Genomic DNA, 22,659 nt, shown 5'->3' on the forward strand with positions numbered 1-22,659 from the left:
TAAACAGAGATGATTTATAACACTGTACTCAACAACTGAATGGAGCGTCCGCTGTCCGCCACCCGGACCCAGCATCAGGCGGGATTCCAGCCCTCCATTTGTTGGAGCGGAATTTTCCCAGAATCTCCTATGAGATTCCCACCGGTGGTTTACCTTCAGTCTGGGCCAGGCGTCGATCAACGGAACATCCATCCCACTTCTGACACCAAAATGTTGTGGAAATCTTCTTATAAAGAAATCAACCGGAGATCATCAGTGTGATGAACCATCTCAAAGTTTACTCTCAAAAAAAAAAAAGAAAAAAGTTTACTCTCATGTCGAGACAGAGTGGATCACAATTACATCTAAGACGTAAGGCACATCTCACTATGTACAAAGTATCCACTGAAGGACTGAGGACACAAGACCTATGTATTGATACCCTTTTACAAACCCCCACGTTAGCTGTTGACTGGTCTTTGATGTACATGAGTGCAATAAATCCCCCTTTACTTTCTTTAACAATGTTCCCGCGGTCACTACAGTGAAACCCCCACCATTTGATAACCAAATGCTTGATGACCCCCCAGGAACAACCTTCAGACAGAGGCACAGCATCTCATGACAACACAAAATTTCCCACATCCTGCTCCGGTTGTACAGAGACCGAACAGCCCTTAGCAAAGAGCTTTGGACTCCATACTCCCGGAGCAACCCCCACAGGATGCCACGAGGGACGTGGTCAAATGCCTTCTTCAAGTCCACAAAACACATGTAGACCTCGTGGGCAAACTCCCACAAACCCTCAGGCACCCTGCTGAGGGTATAAAGCTGATCCAGCGTTCCACGACCAGGCTAAAACCACATTGTTTCTCCTGTATCCGAGGTTCAATTATCGGCCAAATTCTCTTCTCCAGTACCCTGGCATAGACTTTACCGGGGAGTCTGAGAAGTGTGATCTCCCTATAGTTGGAACATACTCTCCTGTTCCCCTTTTTGTAAAAAAGGACAACCCCCGATTGTCCAGTCCAGAGGAACTGTCCCCCTAATCCACACAATGTTGCAGAGGTGTGTCACCCAAGACAGCCCAAACAACATCCAGAGACTTGAGGTACTCAGGATGGATCTCATCCACCCCTGCTGCCCTGCCACCGAGGAGCTTACAAACTACCTCAGTAACCTCAGCCTGGGTTATGGGCAAGTCCACCTCTGAGTCCCCTGCCTTTGCTTCCTCAGCAAAAGGCATGTCGAAGGGGTTGAGGAGATCCTCATAGTAGTCCTTCCACCGTCCGATAACATCCCCAGTCGAGGTCAACAGCTTCCCACTGCCACTGAAAACAGAGTTGGTTAAGGACTGCTTCCTCCTCCTGAGGCGTTGAACGGGTTGCCAGAATCTCTTTGAGACTGAATGATAGTTCTCCTCCATGGCCTCCCCGAACTTCTCCCAGACCAGAGCCTCCGCAACGGCACGGGCTGCAGCACGTTTGGCCTGTCGGTACCCATCAGCTGCCTCAGGAGTCCCACAGGTCATCCAGACCTCATAGGACTCCTTAAGCTTGATGACATCCCTTACCTCCGGCGTCCACCACCGGGTTCGGGGATTACCACAACGACAGACACCAAAAACTCTGCATCCGCAGCTCCGAACGGCCGCATTGACAATGGAGGCGGAGAACATGGTCCACTCAGACTCTATGTCTCCAACCTCCCTCGGAATCAGGCCGAAGCTCTCCCGGAGGTGTGAGTTAGGTCTCTCTGACAGAGGGTTCAGCCAAATGTTCCCAACAGACCCTCACGATACGTTTGGGCCTGCCAAGTCATTCCAGCCTTCTTCCCTGCCAGCAGATCCTACTCACCACCAGGTGGTGACAGCTCAGCCCTTCTCTTCACCCAAGTGTCCAAAACATATGGCCGAAGGTGAGGTGAAATGACTACAAAGTCTGTCAACGACCTCCGGTCTAGGGTGTCCTGGTGCCATGTGCACCGATGGACCCCCCTATGTTCAAACATGGTGTTTGTTATGGCAAAGTCTAATTATATAAAATCGTTCAGGTTCAGATCGGGTTCACTGCCCAAGTGGGCGTTGAAATCTCCCAGATGGGGTCCCCAGTTGGAGCGCTTTCTAACACTTCCTCCAGAGACCGCAACAAGGCCGGGTACTCCACACTACCGTTTGGCCTGTAAGCACAAACGACAGTGAGTGACCTATCCTCCACCCAAAGGCGCAGGGAAGTGACCCTCTCGTCCACCGGGGAAAACTCCAACACATGGCGGCTAAGCTGGGGAGCTAAGAGCATGCCCACACCACCCAGCCGCCTCTCGCCGCGGGCAACTCCAGAGTAGAAGAGGGTCCAGCCCCTCTCAATGAGTTGGGTTCCAGAGCCCAGGCTATGTGTCGAGGTGAGCCCAACTATTTTTCACCGGTACCACTCAACCTCCTGCACAAGCTCAGGCCCCCCCCAGAGACGGAACATTCTATGTCCCAATAGCCAGATTGGTTATCGAAGGATTGGGTTGCCTAGGCTCCTGCCTTCGACTGCTGCTGAATCCACTATGCACCGGCCCCTTACAGCTCCTCCTGCAGATGGTGGGTCCACCTGAGGACGATCCCACGATGCTCCTTCGGGCTGTGCCCGGCCGGGTCCCATGAGAATAGGCCCCGCCACCAGGCGCTGCTCCAACAAGCATCAACCAACCAACCAACAAACCTTGACACAGGGCAGGAGCACAATGCGAGATAACTAGACCAATCAAAATGTAACATCAGACTGTACAATACAGCACTGTACTGACACAACAACCACTCTGCATACTCATTTATTTAATGTGTTATTATAATACCAATATCATCAGAATACCAATGTGAAAAATCTCTCATTCTACACTGTGTGTACTTAAGATGTACAATACCTCATAATTCTTTTTACCATCCATAAATGCTGTAAATATGCACAAATGCTCTTTCTGCATTTTAAATTTACTCGAGTGCCTTGTTTTGCTTTTCTTTCAGAGTTACTAACTGTTTTGTTTCTATTCTGTTTTGGCTGTTGTTTTGTTCAATGTTTCATTGCTGCTCCAAACGAAAGAATTTCCTCATCGTGGGATTAATAAAGTGGTCGTCAACAACAACAACAACAACAACAACAACAACAACAACAACAACAACAACAACAACAACAACAACAACAACAACAACAACAACAACAACAACAACAACAACAACAACAACAACAACAACAACAACAACAACGGGTACCGGGCTTCCTTTTTGGTTTTGTCTGTTCTTGGTCTGTGTTGTGATTTCCTGTAATTAGTTTGATTTCGTTCACCCCCTTGTCAGTTTGTGCACAGTCATTGTTAGGTCCTTGTCCACTGTTAATATGCCCAGCTGTGGGCTCTTGCCTCGTGTCTGCTGTCAAGGTTTGTCCAGTCCATGTGTGTTTGTCCATATGTTTGTTGTGTCTTTTTAGGTTTTGATTTATTGATTAGTTTTCTCCTGCACTGCAGTGATTTTCAGTTTAGCTCTGTGTGTTAGTTGTGAATCTACTAGACATGGCGAAATCAAAGCCTCATGAATCACAGAGCAACTATGAGACATTTGGGTTAAAATCGACACATTGCTCGACACCATGACACAGTCAGAACAATGACATCTGCTGGTTGTGTGAGAGAACTGCGTCAGAGCAAACTGACCATCAAACCCTCGCTGATACATAGTTGTTCAGGATCACAGTCCATGTTTTATTGTTAAATAAAAGTTATTTAATCAAAGGCGTTTAGTTGGTTTTCTTGGAAAATAATATATCAGTAGCCTTAATATGGCAAATATGGATGATAGTCAGATGTTATTAGAGCTGTATTTGGTGCTTCTTCAACTCTGTTTATTACTACATTAAGGAGACATGTTTATCATTTAGTCAAATCAACGACTTTTATTTTAAAATTGTTTCCAGTTGTTTGTTATCTCGCACCTTCTTTGCCACACATTTAGAAAGTTGAACGACGATTTGATCGAGTCGTTGCATTTTGGTCCTCCACTCCAGTCTTGTAGGCCGTAGCCCAGTTTGCCCACTCGTGGTGAGCAGTTCTAGTTTGACTTTGCCCCAATACAAGGTGAACCAAATCAAACTAATTACCACAGGAAATTACCTGGTAGACCTTTAACTAGACAATTCCTAATTACAAGGATAGCACATCAGAAGAAAGCTAATTTTTTGGGTCTCAGCTATAAATGTTCTTTTGTTCTGACTGTGCACCCAGGTGCACAAAAAGGGGGTCACTTACTCTCATGTTGCTCAAAAGGTCCAAAAAGTCATTGCAAATGGTGACTCAGTTCGAATTTTTAAGGACCACACTGCCAGGTTGTCTGTCTACAAAACTACAGTTCCCTCCCTGTTGTGTTGTGCCAGGGTGTCTTTTGAGTCACTGATTCATGCTAGACTTTAGAGGTTGTTTCCTGTTCTTCAGTGTTATATTACAGTAAATCACCATGTTTGAGTGATGTGCTAAAGACCATGTTGAATATTGGATTTGCTGATGATCATCTGAGTGCCGTCTTCACTTTGAACACAGTGGTATGATAAGACAAAAAAGCAAAGCAGGGAGCTCAGGTTGACGGTGAGAACAAATGGTGAAAATGATGTTTCTGTATGTTTTGGCCACTGCATATTGGATTTTTTTGTCTGTCAAATGAGTCAAAACACAGCATCTGCTTTTTATCTGCAGTCTTCAAGGTTAAAGAGAGATAAAAGCCTATGAATAGTGGGAGTACCACAGGACCATCATAAAGGTCCATCTGTAATGTTCAACATGGTTCGTCCTATCCTATTGTCATATCTTGTTACTGCCACGCCACTGTTTATTTATGTGGCCTTCTACACCACATGGCGCACACATGGGGGTGACCTTGATTCCAGCGAAGAGGAAATTAAAACAGGCTGGATACAGAGGAGTAGAAAAACACAACAAAAATGGCAAAATAAGCTCAGATTGAGTAAGCTGTGCAGATGTTAATAAAGTTTCTCAACAGAATAGTGATAGATACAGAGGCAGCCGGTAAAAGTGTCTACCCCCACCGTGTTTGGGTTTCAAATCTGCCGCGTCAGTGGCGGGTTTGTACTGCAGGAGGAGTGTGTTACGTCCTTCTGGCCTGTAGGTGGCGATTGACTCCCACTTTTGGTCCTGAAACATCGTAGTTGCTTACGTCATATAGGCTCTTGTAGAACAACCAATGATCAGGTCTTTGGTGGCCTAGTGGTTAACGTGCATGGCCACAACGTTTTTTTTTTGTCCGCGGTTCGAGTCTGAGTGGAAGCAGTTTTTTTTATTTTAATTATTGGAAAAACAGCGTGTCATCATCATCATGTGATCACGAGATGACAACGTTGTATTACTTAGTGCATGAATCGCCAAGACCATGAACCGCTGGTCGCGTTATAGTATGAAGTTATGAACGTAAGTAAATTATAGCAAATTATGGCAGTTTAAAACCGAAAATAGGAAGCTGAACGGTGCGCCCTCCCGCGGTGCGCCCTTTCTTTACGTGGAATGCTTCTTTAATGCACCACACGGCAAGACAGTACGGCACATGTACACTTTTTTCTTTACGCCGCTCTCACCCAACGCGCGTCACATTTTCTTGTCCCCCGTCAACAAGGACAGGTAGGAACTAATGTTGATGACAAATAAAATCACAGTAGCTGAAATGTCACGTTTCCCAAACATAAAATAAAAAAAATAAAAAGGAATACTAACTAAGGTTACACTACTACAATTTAAAAAAGTGAATAAGGATGATCTAGACCAGAGGTCTGCCACCGGTAACACCCACGTTTTAAATGAAAAAAACAAACACTGGGAGCCGCGGAGGGCGGCAATATTATATTATTTGAGAACATTCAACATTTGTTTTTTAATCCAAAGAAGACATAAAAGTCGGGGCTCAGAGATCTAACCGATGCTAAAACATTGTCAAGGCATCGACAAGGACAGCTAACTCGCTTTTCCCTGCTTCAAACAGCTGCTGTAACTGAGAGCAACCTGTGCGGCATCACCGGTCAATCTGTAAACGTATTAATTTTTGCCCTGTTCAAACCTGCATGGGGAATTCTGAAAGCGGCTGAGCAACTTCGTAGGAACACATTTCATATGGTACAGGTGAAAGGGAGACTAACAACACAACGCAGCCGAGGCTGTAGCAGCAGAGAAACGCAGATCTTTGTCCTGCGTGTTGATGAGCGTTTCCCATCCCCCAGTGTCACCGCTCTGGGACGTGGATGGCCACGCCCACTTTCATTCAACAGACGGACATGAAAGAGGGAATAACGAAATAAACAGCTGGTTAACTTCGTGGGAACATGGCTGTAGCTCTGCAATGACTTTATGTGGTACAGGTGAAAGGAGTAATAACGAAATAAACAGCTGGTTAACTTCGTAGGAACACCTTGTAGTAGGAACTGGTATATTTAGAAAACCCAGTAGTCCTAGTGTTAAGGTGTGTGAACTGGGGAGGAGACGGCAGCAGCGACTGAAGAGCGACTGAATAGAGTTGATGTCTTCCCCGCTGACAGGCGCATTCATTTGATAATGCACGTACCTTGGCTGACAGTTCAGTTGAAAACCACACTGAATCTTTATTAAACCGTCCCTGAATAACAAATATGAACTGCAGTTTCTTCCTTCATTATCCATGATTATTATGAAAGAAGCGCAAATCTTCGCCAGTCCAAATTGTGCAATTAATACTGTGTTTACAATAAAGGTAATAAATAATAATATTAGTATTTTCATTTTAAAAAGCACTGCATATTTTAAACGAATGTCGAAGTGCTACAAATAACTTAGACTACGCTACGATAAATACATACGTTTATTTTTGCAGAGTAAACGTATGTAGAACAAACTACTTGCTGCATTAATGAGTCTTAGACCTGCAGCTGATCACGCCGCCCGATGCTGCCCTGTCTCCCACGGAGCTTTGTCTGGAGCTGAAGTATTTCTCACCTGCTGATCGAGTAGCAGCAACACATTAGCATGTCTATGCGCCTCTACGGGGAGGGGGAGGGGTGTGTAGATTTCCTTTGCGACTGTGAGCAAACATGAGACAAGCAAAAGCTTGGTCGAACTCAGATCCAAGTCATCTGAGTACGAAACACATCACATTTCATTCGATCTCGTGTTTCATTCGAGCGGCAGTCGGGAGCTCTCTGCTACGACTCATCCACGGATGAGCTTCCATTAAAAATTAAAAGCAGAGGTTTTTTGTTTTTCGTTTTTCTCTAAACGAAAAAAACAGCTTAAAATTCAAGTCCGTGTGTTTTTGTTAAAAAATATTTTTGTTCAGTTTATTGGTTTGTAATGCGGTGCTTTTATTCAGGATAGATAGACGGATGGGAAATCAAAGTTTTGAAACGTACACGGGCGAATAAGTCACATCAGCCACTCATTCAGTTACAATGACACGCACAGTCAAAACAAATTCTCGCTACATCTCGTGCACCACTGCCCCGTTCCTCTCGTAGCTTGCATTTGCACATCCATACATTTGTGTATTGGTCACTCTCTGTCTGGACACATGACTCCGAAACACGTCACGTGTTTGTGTAAGAGATTGATGTCTCCACCAAATTATAAGCAGAGGTAACGAGAGAACGACTTTTTGTGTTTTCCGTTTGTCTCTAAACAATAAAACATATTAACTCCAATTCCATGTCTTTTTGTAAAAAACAAATATTTTTGCCTGTTTTATTGGTTTGTAAGGCGGTGCTTTGATTAAAATCCGTTTGCCGCTCATCGAAAGAGAAACGAAAACGCCGGTGAAAGTGGCTGGATGGACGGATGGGAAATGAAAATGTTGAAACGTACACGGGTCGAATAAGTCTCTCAGCCACTCAGTTACAATGACACGCACAGTCAAAACAAGTCAAACTGCAGTTCTGCAGACACAGAGTAAACGCGTAGGAACAAACATGTTGCTGTAATGCGTCGCTGTAGATCTGCTGATTTCTGGCGTCCTGTCAAAATTACGACCGACAACTGCTGTAAAACAAATTCCTATGATTATTACGGTTATTTACGTAAAATCTACGACTATTGGAAAACATTCATTAACAAGTTGTGGAAGTTTAAAACCTAAATAAGCGGCTGTAGTCGCAGATGGACTGCGCTCTACGTCTTTACTTGCGCATTCAATTATATTAATTAAACCGCGACGCATAATCATGGTATTATGTGAAGCCAATATGTTGTATCAGATGTTAGAGCGGTGGGTGTGTACATATTTTTAAGAGACGCCTTCTATTTAAAGACACGAAAAAGCTGAGGAGAATGAAAACAAGAATGTGTTGCTGCTGTGGCGCTGCCTGTTTTAAACCACACAGAACAATTATAACTTCGCAGTGAACAGAAAACAACTAAGCCATCAACAAGTTGTTGCCCTTCATACTCCCCATGTTTGAGCACACAACAGATACTTAATAGTAAAATAGGTCTGGTGTAATATATGTGTGTTACAGGTAGAAATGAACAGTCGGACCTCAGTTACGCTGTAGTGCTTTGGAGGCTTCTAATCAACGCTGCGCCACCTCGTGGTTAAAACGAGACTAGCGTCCTGATTTTTTCCAGCCGGCTGCAGGATTAAAAATCTTTAGTCAGCGACGCACTCGCTGCACCGTGGCGACGCGGCGGTACTGCAGTAAAAACCCTAGTCACTTTGAACCGCTGCCACTGTAAGCTTTGTCAGTGTATGTGGCGATGGAGGACTATTCATTAAGTCCACCACACACACACCTAACAGTGCCTGACTACGACTGGCTGTGAATGTTCGCTTCAATGTCCTGCATCATTTACAGCATGAAAACATTGTGTCATTTCTGGCATTATAGAAAGATTATATATATTATATATAGGTATAACTCTACTTTTTAACACTTCATCGTAGAATCGTCGTTCAACTTTCTAAATGTGTGTCATCTTTAGGAGATGTGTGCTATTATTTTTTATGTTTTCACCTATTAAACTTTTAATGTTATTCAACTTTTTTCATAGTTTTTTTTATAATGGTCGTCTATGGGAATCATCGTTCAACTTTTTGTCAACTTCCCTTTTTTCGTCAGCGTCTATCATCGTCATACCTTGGCATAGAAACATTATTTCAACTTCAAAAGTGTCTATCATCTTTTAACTTTATCAGTGTCAGTCAGCGTCTTCGTATCTTCTATACTTTTCAACTTGTGAGCGTTTAAATACCGTGTGGTTTTTGTAAAATTTTCAGCTTTTCCATTAGTGTGTATTGCATCAGCTAGAGTGCGTAATGTCACAGCTAGAGTGAGAGGGTGCGCTTTTTAAAGACAGAACTTCTGTCTTTAACTCGTCACTACAGCCATAATTTTTATTCTATCAACGTAATTATTTCAATAAATCATAGTCATACTGTCTACATGTCTTCTTTCTAATGATGTGTCTGGCTATAACCTCAGACCTATACTTTAGTCGCTATCGACCTCAAAGCGCAGAGAGATCCTGAAATTCTCCCATTGACTATTGATAATTTTTGGCCGACGTCTGGAGAAAAAGCAGGAGACATATTTTGAAATTGCGATCAGAATTTGGATCAATTAAACGTGTATCAGCTGTAAGCGTGTTTCTTTATTGCATGTATGGATATGTGTGTGTGTTTGCGGTCTTTTACATCACGTGAAAAGGAACCGTCACCTTCCTCCTTCCCCAACCATCAGTCTGATGTGAGCACCAGAGTGGGTGAAGCCTGACGTAGCAGGGACAGTTGTTCTTCCAATGCGATGACAGACGTTTCCTGGATCCTCACATGCATCTCTATTGGGCCGATCACGTCTGAAGCCTCTCCTGTTGTTTTAACCAGTGTCTGTGACAGAGAACGTCTTCTCAGATGGCGCTCACTCTGCTGTTTCTCTTTCCTTGTTTTCCTTTGCTGATTGTCATAAGCAGGTGTCTGTGTCAGACACACACGCTCGTATGACAGTTTCACAGCCTCTGAAGCTTCAAAGACAGTCCTTTCATGCTACTGTAGGGCTTGAAGTAGCTGGTAATCTGATGAGCCCAGAACGTGATGGCTGCAGATGTTATAGAAGTCCGTGAGGCCTCCATGCTGTGGTCTGTGTCCTCCAGCTGCTGTGGTATCAGAGCTTCCACCCTGTTCTGGTTGTTGGTCAGGCGCTTCTTCTCCTTCGGTTCTTCTGCTGATGGTGGGAACGGAGTCCAGATCCGGATTTACCCTCATTGCGCTCATTTCTGCATTAGAGAATATTAAAATAGAGAGCAGAAACAGTGGCAGCATTTGCTCTTGACATTAAATGTGTGGTGTGTGTGTGTGCGTGTGCGTGTGTGCGTGCGTGCGTGTGTGGCAGAGTGCAAACAATTCTTCCCCAGAGTAGTTATCTCCTTTTTTTTCCGTTACTCTCATTTCCATTTCTTTTAGCGGTTTAGTATCAATAGGTTTGCTTTTTCAAATCTCATCTTTTGTCTCTAATTTTTCTTTTAAGGTGCATATGTCCTTTACACTAAGCTATTCTCCTTTTGAACCCATAACCAGTTTCCCACTCATGGAAACATGAAACGCACTAATAACCATATTCATTTTTTCTGTCTGGTGGTGAAGACTCAGATTGCCCAGAACCTGTCTTTCAGAGTCCGGCGGTTTACCTGCCTTCGATTTTTTGTGTGTTCCGGCCAGAACCTTTCCAAATTTCTCTTCTACGGACGTCTCTGTAGAAAGGGAACCGCTCAGATCTGGCGACAAAGTTTTCGCGGAAGTAATCCCTCACCGTCAGGCCGCTCTAAGCTCGGGTCCCTCGTATCTCGAGAAAACTTCCCTCTTCCGCGCTCCATCTTTCAGAAGCCGTCTTTTTTTCTTGCCCACTCCTGTTGTGGACTGCGCTCAGATCTGCACACTGGTCTGTATCCTCAGTACAGACGAAAGCTCGGTTCCACAAGCCAACCCTTAGCAACCGTTGTCTCACCAACCAGAGCAGACATTGACCTAATTAAGAACATGTATTATTGGGATTAATATTTTTTTTCGATCTAATTAATTTTCCTAACCAACTTTAGTGGTTCAACCAAATAGAAGATTTCTTTTTTTTTCAACCAATTGAAATGTTTCAGCCAAATTAAAAATAAAAGTTCCAATCTTTTGTTTTTTCTAAATCAAATTAATCACCACAAAGAAATCTCTTTCACCGGGCCGAGCCAAGTTGGATCTCGTCAGAGGCGATCCAGATGGGTGAGCAGTCCTCCCAGCTCTGAATGTCTGTAGAGGTTTGGAGGCTGAGCGACCCTAGTTCTCAGGATTATCGTCCCTGGTTACACCGTCCAGACGACCTGCAGCGGATCCTATTCGATCATGTTACTCAAAACTGTGGTGGAAATTTCCCATAAAGAGGCAGATGAGAGAGTTGTCTTTAGTGAGATTTATTATAAAAATAAAGTAAAATAAAATAATGGGGAAAGCAAATCAAAAGCATGGGAGTTGATCGTGCATATAAACAAACCAAAAACCAGCTGGGGAGATCAGTGCACACACCACGAATGTGTGATGCAACGAGCCCACGATTTTCTTCTTCTGCTTCTGCCTTTTAACCCCTTTCTCTGGCTCTGGTGGAATGTCTCTTTGCAACAATAGAATTGTTTGTGCCATCTTATCTCACTGTGAGTACGAATGTTTACATTCTCACTTCTGCATCATCATGATGTACGACAGGGCACAAGAGATTAGTTGTTTGTGTAAGAATGTTCAGTTCAGTATTGCACCTAAACAGCACATGATGACTGCGTTGGATAAGAAAAAGCACAATTTTTCCATTACACATACACCGTCTGCACAATAAACTGCCTGACCCATCAGTACAGCTCTTCAATACAGATTGGGCCTATGCAGACAACTATAATTATACTACAATGTTGACTGCACTGGCAGCCGCGATAGCTGAACCTTTTCCATGGAACACGAACATGACAGCAGTCACAACTTGCAAACAGCTGAAAGACGAACCAGTGGATGAGTTCATCCACCGTCTCACTACCCTATACAACATCCACAGTAGCCTACAACAACCAGCCAACCTCGGAGACACTCCCAGCCCCTGGGAAATCCATCTGTGCACCCACATTATGAACGGCCTGCAGAAAGACATTACTGCTGAGGTTAAACGCACCTATGTTACTGTAGGTGTGGTGACCTCTGTCGGCTGGCAGAGCTGCGCAGACACACAGGACATGCTCAGCTCATGCTGCAGCAGAGAAAGGACATTAAAGGCAAAAAAGTACAAAAGGAGCTACACATGGCTTCCCTAAACATGGTGCAAGCAATTGCAGGAGCACAGAGGAGAGAGAGGGATCTCAATTGGGCGGAGGTGGAAGGAAAGCTGAAGGCTGCCTGAGACAGGAATGAGTGACGTGCTGTGGCAAGTTTGGACACTACTTCCGTAACTGTCGCTTCCAACCATCAGCAAAACAACAAACAGTGCTTTAGTTGTGGGAAAACGGAAACTGGCAGAGCGAATGTTTTCAACAAAAGGAATCCAGGGGTGCTAAGTAGGCTGATTGACTGGAGCGAGAGGAGAGTGACGGTGAAGCACCAATGGCGAGCACTGAGGAGGGAGGTAACACACACACAGACATGCACGCACACAGCAACAAAAAATGCTTTTTTGCAACTAACCCTACTAACACATGTTTGCTAGATCAAGAAATTAGTTCCCAAATTAAAAGTATTTCACCACAGAAGAAGGCATTTATGTGAAATATGAACATCCAGTTTTTAAGAAACTCCCTGAAATGACTCGTGAGTGCCGAACAGACAGTTGTACTCCTGGTTGATTCTGGAGCAACGACATCTGTTCTGAGGTCATCAGAATTCACACACACACACACACACACACACACACACACACACACACACACACACACACACACACACACACACACACACACACTGTCCCTTTGCCATGTGAGTCCCCTGAAGGCATAAAGTTTAAGCATTCTTTTGCCTGGTCAGACGTCTGTTCATTAAACATAATGGGGAGGGACCTCATGGGAAAGTTGAATATTTGTTTGATCTCCACACCCACAGGTCTACAAGTAACCACTGTAGACAAACTACCCACATTCACAGGAGTTCAGTACTCGCCCAGTACTCCGTTGTATGCATATCAGTGGCAGCTACAGGACCAAGTTTTTTATGAGTCTATAATGAATAGCATGCATCAGCTGATATCTTCATCTGAAACTACATTTATGCAAGTAGCAGATTTGCATTGTATCTCCTACGAGTCCTATGGCCCAGATCCTGAGAAACCATGGTTTCGTGTTCCATACAAGAAGCTGGCTTTCAGCACATTGTACTGGAACAAATATAAAGCTGTTCTGCGTGTTATTTTTTCCCCTGAACAGGAATCTTTTTACTCTAAAACAAGAACAGTCCCATATGTGCCACTCTTTAAACATGAGAAAGACACATGGGGAGACTTATCCACATCCATGTGTGAGTACAAAACTAATCAGTGGGAAGTCACATCAGATCCTACAGTGTTGTACAATTCAAAGCATCGCATTTATTGTAAACCTTTTTAGTCAGTTTGTCATGCACAGCGCACTGTGCATTTGTTAGATGACATCATCACCGCGTTTGCGACTCTTTTTCTTTCCACAGATGCACTGCAGCAACATCCCGTGCTCCAACAAGTGCCTTCTCCTCTATGGGCAGCACATAAGTATGATGTTGGGTTAATAGCAGATTGTGAACCAGTGGTCATCACACCAAAATCTGACTATCGCCTATGTAAACCACAGTATCCACTAAATCGCCTTATCACACATGCCTGTCTGAATCATCTCCTGTTTCGCCTGCTCCATCACTTTCCTCCTTGCCCGACATGCAAACCTTTGCAACCCCCACAGGAACGCGCGGTTTGGGCACAAGCAGGTGCCACAAAGGAAGATGATATTTGGCTAGGGCCGGATGGCAAACCATGTCTCCCTAAACATTTCTTTCCACATTTTGCACGTTTGACGCATGGGTTAGACCATAAGTAAGAAGGTCATAAAACCACCAGCAGCACATCCGCCACCAGAACGAGAGTTTGAACATCTAATGATGGATTTCATAGAGCTAACGACAGCAGAAGCAGGTGAAGGTATCCCTTCCTAAGCAGACGGAGGGACACCTCCACAGCCTACAACCAGGAGACTGGGTGATCGTGAAGGAACATCGCAGGAAACACTGGAACTCCAGGAGGAGGCGAGGCCCATTCCAGGTGCTGCTGACCACCCACATGGCCGTAAATGTGGCAGAACGAGCAACTTGAATTCACGCTAGCCACTGCAGGAAGGTTCCCAAGCCAATAGACAACGTTGACAGTCAGCTAAGGTATGAGCCAAGCCCCGCCTGAAGCTGCACCGTTGAATCACACTTTAAACTATATACACGTTCCTGAGAAAACACAAAGTCACACTATGTCCTTTTCCTTAGTACATGATAAAAGGCCCACAGAGCCAGAGCAATTGTAGAAGATGAGCATAATACCAACCCACAATTTTAACATTTAAATACATTTTACTAATAAACAGTAGAACTGTTTGTTTCTACTGTGTTCAGTAATGTTACAGTTGTTCTTTTCTCTCTGCCGCATTAATGTATATATGTGTAGGAACAGAAATAGTGTAAAGACTAAGCTGCTATACAGTTACATGTATGAAACCATAGAGGTCACCTGTTCCAGCCTGGAGGTTTATCAGTATTGAGTGAATTCACACGAAATCCCATGAGAACAGTGCAGAGCTGTTGTAATACAATGTGTTTAAGCACCTGTCTGGTTATTTCATTTTAGCCATACAAGAGATAAAAAGCTGTGGTCAAATTATGCCTGCACCTAAATCAAAGGAACGCCTCAGTCTCTAGTTACATGAAGGAATACTAAGCATAGTACTTAGATTAAAATATTTTCTTCAGATTGTTATGCCTGTTTTGGGCTTTTTTCTACTCATAGCTATAATGATCAGTACAGTATAAACCAAAGACCTTCTAAGGCATTTAAGCAATGTTTTATATTTTTATCTTTTGCGGTCATGCCTGAGTTAATATTGTGGTTCACCACGTTAGCCTGTGTTTTGTTTTATATGTTATATAGTAGGAAGGTGATGTTACTGCCAGTTGAGAACAAAACATGTCAACAGGGTGAATTAGATTGTTCTTTTATCTAGTACTATGATGGTTCAGTTACAGAGCTGAGTTTTATCAAAACCAGGCGTTATTAAAATGTAAAGCAGTAGTTACGACTTTAACTATTTATATTCATAATTGCAACTGATCCTAAAACTCAATGGGCATCCTGCTTGTCCTAGTGTGCCAGTTAAAAACAGCCTATATTTGTTGGATTGTTTCATCCATATCTTGGTAAATGTTTATTTAAAGCCAAAGCTTATTTTTACATAATCTAAATCTGAAACACATTATTTGCAGAACCCAGCTGTGCAGAAACCATGTTGCTTCCTCTTTCCTAGCAAAGAAAAAGTGAAAATACATGTCGCGCAGCTCCGGTCAAAAAACCTCCAAAAAACATCTGCTTTTCTTTTTTACACGTACACTACAAGACACAGAGAGTCAACCACACACTTTCGTCTGCAGCAGGACATTGAGGCTTCAACTGCAAATCTTTTATAACCAGCTACTGTAGCAAGTAAGTTAAGAAAGGATATAGCAGCTGAACTGTGACATGAAGAAATACATGTTTGAATGCAAATACTGATCATGTTTTTTTCATAGGTACAGTAATCAAGCAAAACAATGGGATCCTTATTTTGCTATACCTTGATGTTGTCAGTAATTCTGTCCTCGTCTCTTGAAACACTCGACTCTGCTCAAGACCTGCAGGACAGTGGCTATGGTCGACCATCGCCTCGCCACGGCCTGAAGCTGCTTGTGTGGTATGTTCAGAATTGCGTGGACAATAACATGGTGGCTCTGTGCAATCCTTTGGAGGGAGAGTATGGATTCCATCCATTTTTGAACCGAGGTCCGAGGCATCTGCTCCCTATAATAAGGGACAAAAAGCAATACAAGTACTTTACTATTGGGAATCTCCATTCTCCTCATGCCAAGGACCTGCCATACGAAGTCAGGAAGTACTACAACCACAGTGACCCCAGAAGTAACCAGGATAGAGTCTTGGTGAGATTCAACACCAATAATAAGCACATCGAGGAGATCTATGCATCGGCACATTATAAAGCAGAGGAGACCTATATAATCGGCCCTGATCTTTTGGCCTTTCTTCGACATCCACAAGTGCACATGGAAATAATAATTTGATCTGCCTGTAGTGTTATAGTTACCACTTTATGACATGTAGCTTCCTCATAGTGGCTTCTCAGTATATCCTGAACGTAGTTCTTAAACAATCTTGGCAAAGATATTAAAAAGGAGATGGTAAGCATAAGATGCATTTACTCAAATTAAGTACAGTAGAGAGACCTTTGTATTTATTTGACGCCACTAGAATGAAGAGGAAAACATAAAGTATGACAATGACAAGATGTTGAAAACAATAAGTTGGTTTGGAAAGTACTTTAGCAGAATAGCGCTGCATTTTAAGCTTCATATATATGCCTTTTTTGCATTTGAGTACAAATTAATATATCTTTGTACATTAATTACAACCTAGCAAATGCACTAAACATGAGTGAATTTATTTTAAATGGTATCGGGTATTTATTTTAAGCTAAGTCCTGACTCTGAGAAAGCTCTATAGCCGTGTACAGTATGTCTACTTGTAAAACATTATGAAAAATAAAATATGTGTTGTGCTTCAACTGCGTTAAGTATCCACTGGTCACTGCTGCAAGTTCAAAGCTAAGTGTTTATTTATATTAACTCTGTAGGTTTGGGAGGAAAATTAAAAAAGTGCACCTGCTGGTTTCAGGTCCTCAATAACAGCTTGAAATAGACTCAACAGTCAGTTGTCCATACAAACAGTAACCCAAGTTTTGCTACTCTTCTAAACATGCCTTCACCATGCACCAATACAAATTTATAATAAAATGTTGTTGTGATCAATTAAATGCCAAGATACTCCAAGAGTCAAAATATTTAATAATAATAATAATTCCTATTTGTGTTTCACTACTTCAGTTTTATAATGGGATCCTGAAAATTTTTAAGAAAAGAGGATAATAACAAAATAGTTGAAAAGTTGATTTCTGTATGAATGTCTTTAAATTTAGGACGTTGGCCAGCATATAAATATAATTCAGTTATCTCTTGCACTACATATAGTGATGAGAATTCTTTTATTCATATTTTCTTAACATCACTCTTCTAGTTATGATGCCATAACTAGATACTTTTCTGATTACACTGTAGTGTGTTACACAGTGACACATCTTATCCGTTGTCTGTCTTTAGCCACATTTAGCACTTTAGTATTGAGGTTTTTCTTCCCTCCAACCTGCAGAAAGCAGATGGAGGAGCTGTCCACAGATTCCAGCGGCTAGTATAGTAGTATAGTGTAGTAAACACTAGCTAGCTACTGTAATGTCGCATGTGCATTTATTCGTTTTCTTACATTTTTTATGGAAACATTATTTTCAAGGTCATCAAATTCTTACCAGAAAGTATAAAAGGTTCCACATTTGCACATGCGGCACAAACCCCACTAGGCTTAGAAAAAGACTCCAATAGAAGCTTGAATAGTAAGCAGTCAATCAAAGTGTTGACTATAATGAGTTGTGAAACATGGCGGCTCACACCTTCATTGGCCAAAAGTGCACAAACTTTTGCAAAACTCACATTGGGTGTTATGATGACAAAGCACCCTCATGTCCGCAGTCCTCAAAAAGCCCCGGGAAGGCCTCATTCATCTTCGGCGCCCCTCTGTTGCCAATGGGAGGACAGGTTAAATTCAGATTTGATTTGATGCTCCCACTGAAACTATTACAGGTCCCGCGAAAAGTGCCCCTGAACAAGCACGATCAATTTTAGCACGTAAGAGAGATTTATAGGGGGATTCTGGCTTTTATAGAAACAAGTGAACATTATAGATACATGTAGCTTGATTTCATTACCTGAGAATGAACCGAAATGTCAACATGTCTTCCCAGCCAGTTCAGCAGAAAACACATACATACAGTGTAAACACATTAGATTAAAGTCCTGCCTAACTTACCTCTGCCAGAGGTTACTGGAGGAAATAGTGATTGTGTTTGAATTATACCCGTTTATAAGCTTCATTCAGATTGACATGCGAATCACTGGCATGGAAAACGTGAGATATAGGGTAAGTAAAGCAACAACGGCAGCTTGTGAGAACAGAAATATGCATAAGAATGCGTGCAGCTGGTCTACTGACTTTTTATACAATAGTCAATAATTACAATATGTCAGCTATGGCACATCTACTGATACACTGCAATGAAAAGAGGTGTCCTTAAATACAAGATACAACATGTAAACATGATTATTAATTCACTGACACATTTTCTACCCCTCAGTCCTCATAAGGGTCGAGGGCCTGCTAGAGCCTATCCCAGCTGTAGATCATGTAGATCAGTCTAGAGGAGGGGTTCACCCTGGACACATTACCTATCCATCACAAAGCCACAAACTGTATAGAAATGGACCAAGCACTCGCGCCTACAGGGAATTCAGACTCTCCAACTAACCTGGCTGCATGCTTCGGGAAACTGAGAAAAGTCCACGCGTGGGGAGAACATGCAAAGTCTGCACAAAAAGGCAACCCTGGAGTCGAACCCAGGACCTTCTTGATCTAAAAATTCCTTAATATTACAAATTTAAAAAAAAAAATTAAAAAAGTTTTCCTGTGGCTAAAATTACAGGGACAGTGTCACAGCTCAAGTCATTGAGCCACTGCCATTACTCATTTCCGGTTTTATTTTGTCACCACTTCCTGTTCCAGCATCTACATCAGCAGTTCTAGTTTTACTTCCGGTTTTAGTTAACTCACCTGTGTCCTGTTAGTAATTACTCACCTGTATTTAATCACCTTCTCTTGCCATAGTCCCCCGCCAGATTGTCTATGTGTACTAGCCAGCATTTGCATTTCGTAGCTTGTTCCGTGAATGACCCTGTTTTCCCTGACCTTGCCTCCTGCCTCACCCTTTGATCCTGCCTTGCTGTAAGTCTGACCTAAGCCTGCCTCCTGAGCACCGACTGTCTGATCCCTGCCTGTACTGTAACCGCTGCCTTTGTGTATCGACCCTTGCCTGCCTACTATGAGTACAATTAAACCTTTTCGTCACCAAGCCTTGTCTCCGCCGTGCATGTGGGTCCGCTACCTAGAGCGCCGTGACATTACAATCTGGCCAGACTCGGACCCAGACGGCGCCCTGCATGTGTTTAAGGTCAGTAGTTGATTTTGTTTTTGTGTGCGTGGACAACGCACAGTTGCGATGATTTTTACCTGCTCGAGTCTGCCAGGGGACCTCCGCTGATGCTTCGGGGAGCTCGCGGAGGATTATGCGGAAGCCCCCAGTCTGAGGGTCTGGCTCCGCATCGTAAAGCAGGCTATTGGTATCCAGGAGGAGGAATTCTGGTGGCTTGACTACCCGGGAGTGCAGGCGCTCTTTGAGAGGCTCCAGTTAGTGCGAAGGGAATCGGCACGCGCTCTGCGCGCAGCGCCCGCCAGCGTCTCATCAGCTGCTCCCGCTTCGCCGGCGAAAATTCCTGTCGCCCTTCTGTCAGATCAAGCTCACGATCTTGGCCCATCTTCTGCGTCAGTCACGGCAGGTGAGGAGATGGAGTCCACCTCCAGTCATCGGCGTTCCGGACGACGCCGGCGAAAGCACAGATCCAAGGCCCAGGCCCCAGAGGCCCCGGCCCCTGTAACCAAGCAACCCTCTCCTCCAGCAGAGGGCCTCCTCGCTCCACCAGACGACATCCCCACCTCCATCGCAGGCATCCCGGACACAATCTTCCAGCGGATCCGTGTACCCCTCCAGTCCTGTTCCTGTTCGCCCATTATCTGAACTCCGCTGAGGCAGCGACCGACCCAGTCACCAAGGAGCACCGTTTCCGTAAAGCAAACGCGCTCATCATTAGAAAGCCTGCACTGCGTGAGGCCCTGGGGTTCACTGAGCCGCCGTCAGAGCTTGCACTGGTTCCTGCGTCTCAGCCTGCACTGGTTCCTGCGTCTCAGCCTGCACGGGTTCCTGCGTCTCGGCCTGCACGGGTTCCTGCGTCTCGGCCTGCACGGGTTCCTGCGTCTCGGCCTGCACGGGTTCCTGCGTCTCGGCCTGCAGCAACCCCTGCGTCTCGGCCTGCAGCAACCCCTGCGTCTCGGCCTGCAGCAACCCCTGCGTCTCGGCCTGCAGCAACCCCTGCGTCTCGGCCTGCAGCAACCCCTGCGTCTCGGCCTGCAGCAACCCCTGCGTCTCGGCCTGCAGCAACTCCTGCGTCTCAGCCTGCAGCAACTCCTGCGTCGGTCCCTGCGCCTCTATTATAATTCTCATCGTAGTGACTATTTTCACATGTTAATATAATGTTTGCAAGTATTTATTTACAAACACACTTTACATTATATGCATAATAACACTAAACACATCTACAAAAATCAAAGACCACTAATTAATTATGATTCCATGAATAAATAATATATTTGTCGGCTGTCAGTTGACAATAAACGTCAGAAATTAGACATTGCTCATTTCCTTGTTTTTCAGTCCGCACAGCACCGTAGCTGAGCCACATCTCTGATGTGACAAAAGAACGAACGAACGATCCATAAGAATCTGTAGGAATGAATCAGGAATGAACTGGAGCGCTTGCTACTCGCTACAGAGCCTGCCCGGCTCCCGACTCTGGCTCAAAGAACTAATCTTTGAGGAACGACGCTCAGTTGAGTCAGTCCTGAGCGAATTTCTGTTTCCGGTCCTGCTGACTGAGCTTAAGCAGCTGCTGCCGCTGGTGAGAGAAGGTACTGCACAGAACTGAACGAGTTGTTCACTGAGAGGCATCGTTCCTCCCGAGTCATATAAAAGATTAGTTCATATTGAATGAATCGTTCACGAATCGTTCACGCATCATTCACAAATCGCTCATGAACGACACATCACTATATACCAAATTGGGTTTCTAATTATCAGGGGCCTGTTTCAAGAAGGAGGTTCTGATGCCACAAGTTAATATTTAGTCATATCGCCTTGCACATTTATTTGAGCGGTACCGTTTTTCTTGAGACTCCATAACATATATTAATAATCTTATCCACCCATACATCAGACACATCACCCATCGTGGCCGTGCTCTTACATCCGAGCAGATTCTTTGTGTTGTGTTACGTTTTTTTTGCAAACGGTAGTTTTCTTTATAACATTGGAGATGCTGGGCACATTAGTAAAGCCACTGTATATAGAATAGTTCGACCTCAAGTGCTTTCCTTGACACAAACTCCTCAGAGCCATTAAAGAGGAGTTCCACAGGATTGCAGGTATGTGGTATTTAATTCATTTCAGTAAGGCTAATCTGAAAAATGATGATCAGTTAATAACATCTTGCTGTGACCTGAAATAAACTAAGAAATGTGCAGGTACACTGACTACTCTTTCTAATGGTAACTGTAACTAATGTATCATTTTTTTACACCACCAAGATCATATGTGATGCTGCACAGATTATCACAAACGTGGAGGCCAAGTATCCCGGCTTTGGTCATGACTCATGAATATATAGTGAGTCACCTCTAAGTAACAGGCTGCACTGTGGTAAGTACATGTATGCTCTCACTCACAGGAGCACTTTTATGCAGCACTAAAGTAATGTAAACTTTCTTATAGGAGAGATTGATGGCTTTCTTCTGGAGATAGGGGTACATGCCAGCCCACACTACTGACACCTTATCCAGAACCTGAACCAGGCCCCCAAACAGCGCTCTAATGTGGCACTGCAGAACTGGTACTGGCACTGGTTTTACTGCTCCCAGCCAGTTGAAACTGATGGGCAGCAATGCAGTGGACAAGGGTGTATATTTATGTTTTCTTCTCATTTAGTAATTTGCTTATGATTAATTTATTCATTAAATTGGGTTCTGTTTTGTATTTATTTATGGTTTGTTTTTATCTATTGATTGAACATGCCTGTAAGTTGTGCATGCACTAAATGTGAGTGGAGCTTCTCTGGGGGGGAGCAGCAACGGGATGCCCAGCAATTTTTCAGGGGGAGAGGGGGGCATGGCCACCCATGGCCGCCCCTTCGGGGCACCCCTGCTCATGTCAACATCCAACCTGCACAACAAAAGCAGTAAAGACAATAAATGGATAGTACATTATTTTTATCAGCTGCTGCTCTGGAGCATAACAACACTTCATACAGCATAAGTTTAAGCCACTGTAGGGTGAGGATTTTAATGGAATTTCCCCCTGCGCTGAAATGAGGAAAAAGAGAGAGAAATATATATATAAACAAGCAGGCTTCCTATTCTAAACTTGGTTAACTTTGGTATAAGCCTGACCTTGATAATATATATATATATATAGATAGATAGATAGATAGATAGATAGATAGATAGATAGATAGATAGATAGATAGATAGATAGATAGATAGATAGATAGATAGATAGATAGATAGATAGATAGATAGATAGATAGATAGATAGATAGATAGATAGAGAGAGAGAGAGGTTTTAATTTGCAGCAGA

At 43.6% G+C, this 22,659-nt stretch overlaps 1 protein-coding gene and 1 long non-coding RNA gene across 2 annotated transcripts; both read left to right on the plus strand.

Moving 5' to 3' along the window:
* Positions 1 to 12,351: 12,351 nt before the first annotated feature.
* On the plus strand, positions 12,352 to 16,821 carry si:ch211-198c19.1 (uncharacterized protein LOC100151013 homolog). Its single transcript, XM_041067945.2, has 4 exons — positions 12,352 to 12,614; positions 13,664 to 14,380; positions 15,604 to 15,689; positions 15,776 to 16,821. The coding sequence occupies exon 4, from the start codon at positions 15,797 to 15,799 to the stop codon at positions 16,319 to 16,321; it is 525 nt and encodes a 174-aa protein (XP_040923879.1). The 5' UTR covers positions 12,352 to 12,614; positions 13,664 to 14,380; positions 15,604 to 15,689; positions 15,776 to 15,796; the 3' UTR covers positions 16,322 to 16,821.
* Positions 16,822 to 20,749: 3,928 nt separating this feature from the next.
* On the plus strand, positions 20,750 to 22,232 carry LOC129603141 (uncharacterized). Its single transcript, XR_008692801.1, has 3 exons — positions 20,750 to 21,452; positions 21,615 to 21,726; positions 21,799 to 22,232. It is a non-coding gene; the product is annotated as an uncharacterized LOC129603141 (long non-coding RNA).
* Positions 22,233 to 22,659: the final 427 nt, after the last annotated feature.

Source organism: Betta splendens, chromosome 16 (assembly GCF_900634795.4).
Source record: "Betta splendens chromosome 16, fBetSpl5.4, whole genome shotgun sequence".
Lineage (NCBI taxonomy): Eukaryota > Metazoa > Chordata > Actinopteri > Anabantiformes > Osphronemidae > Betta > Betta splendens.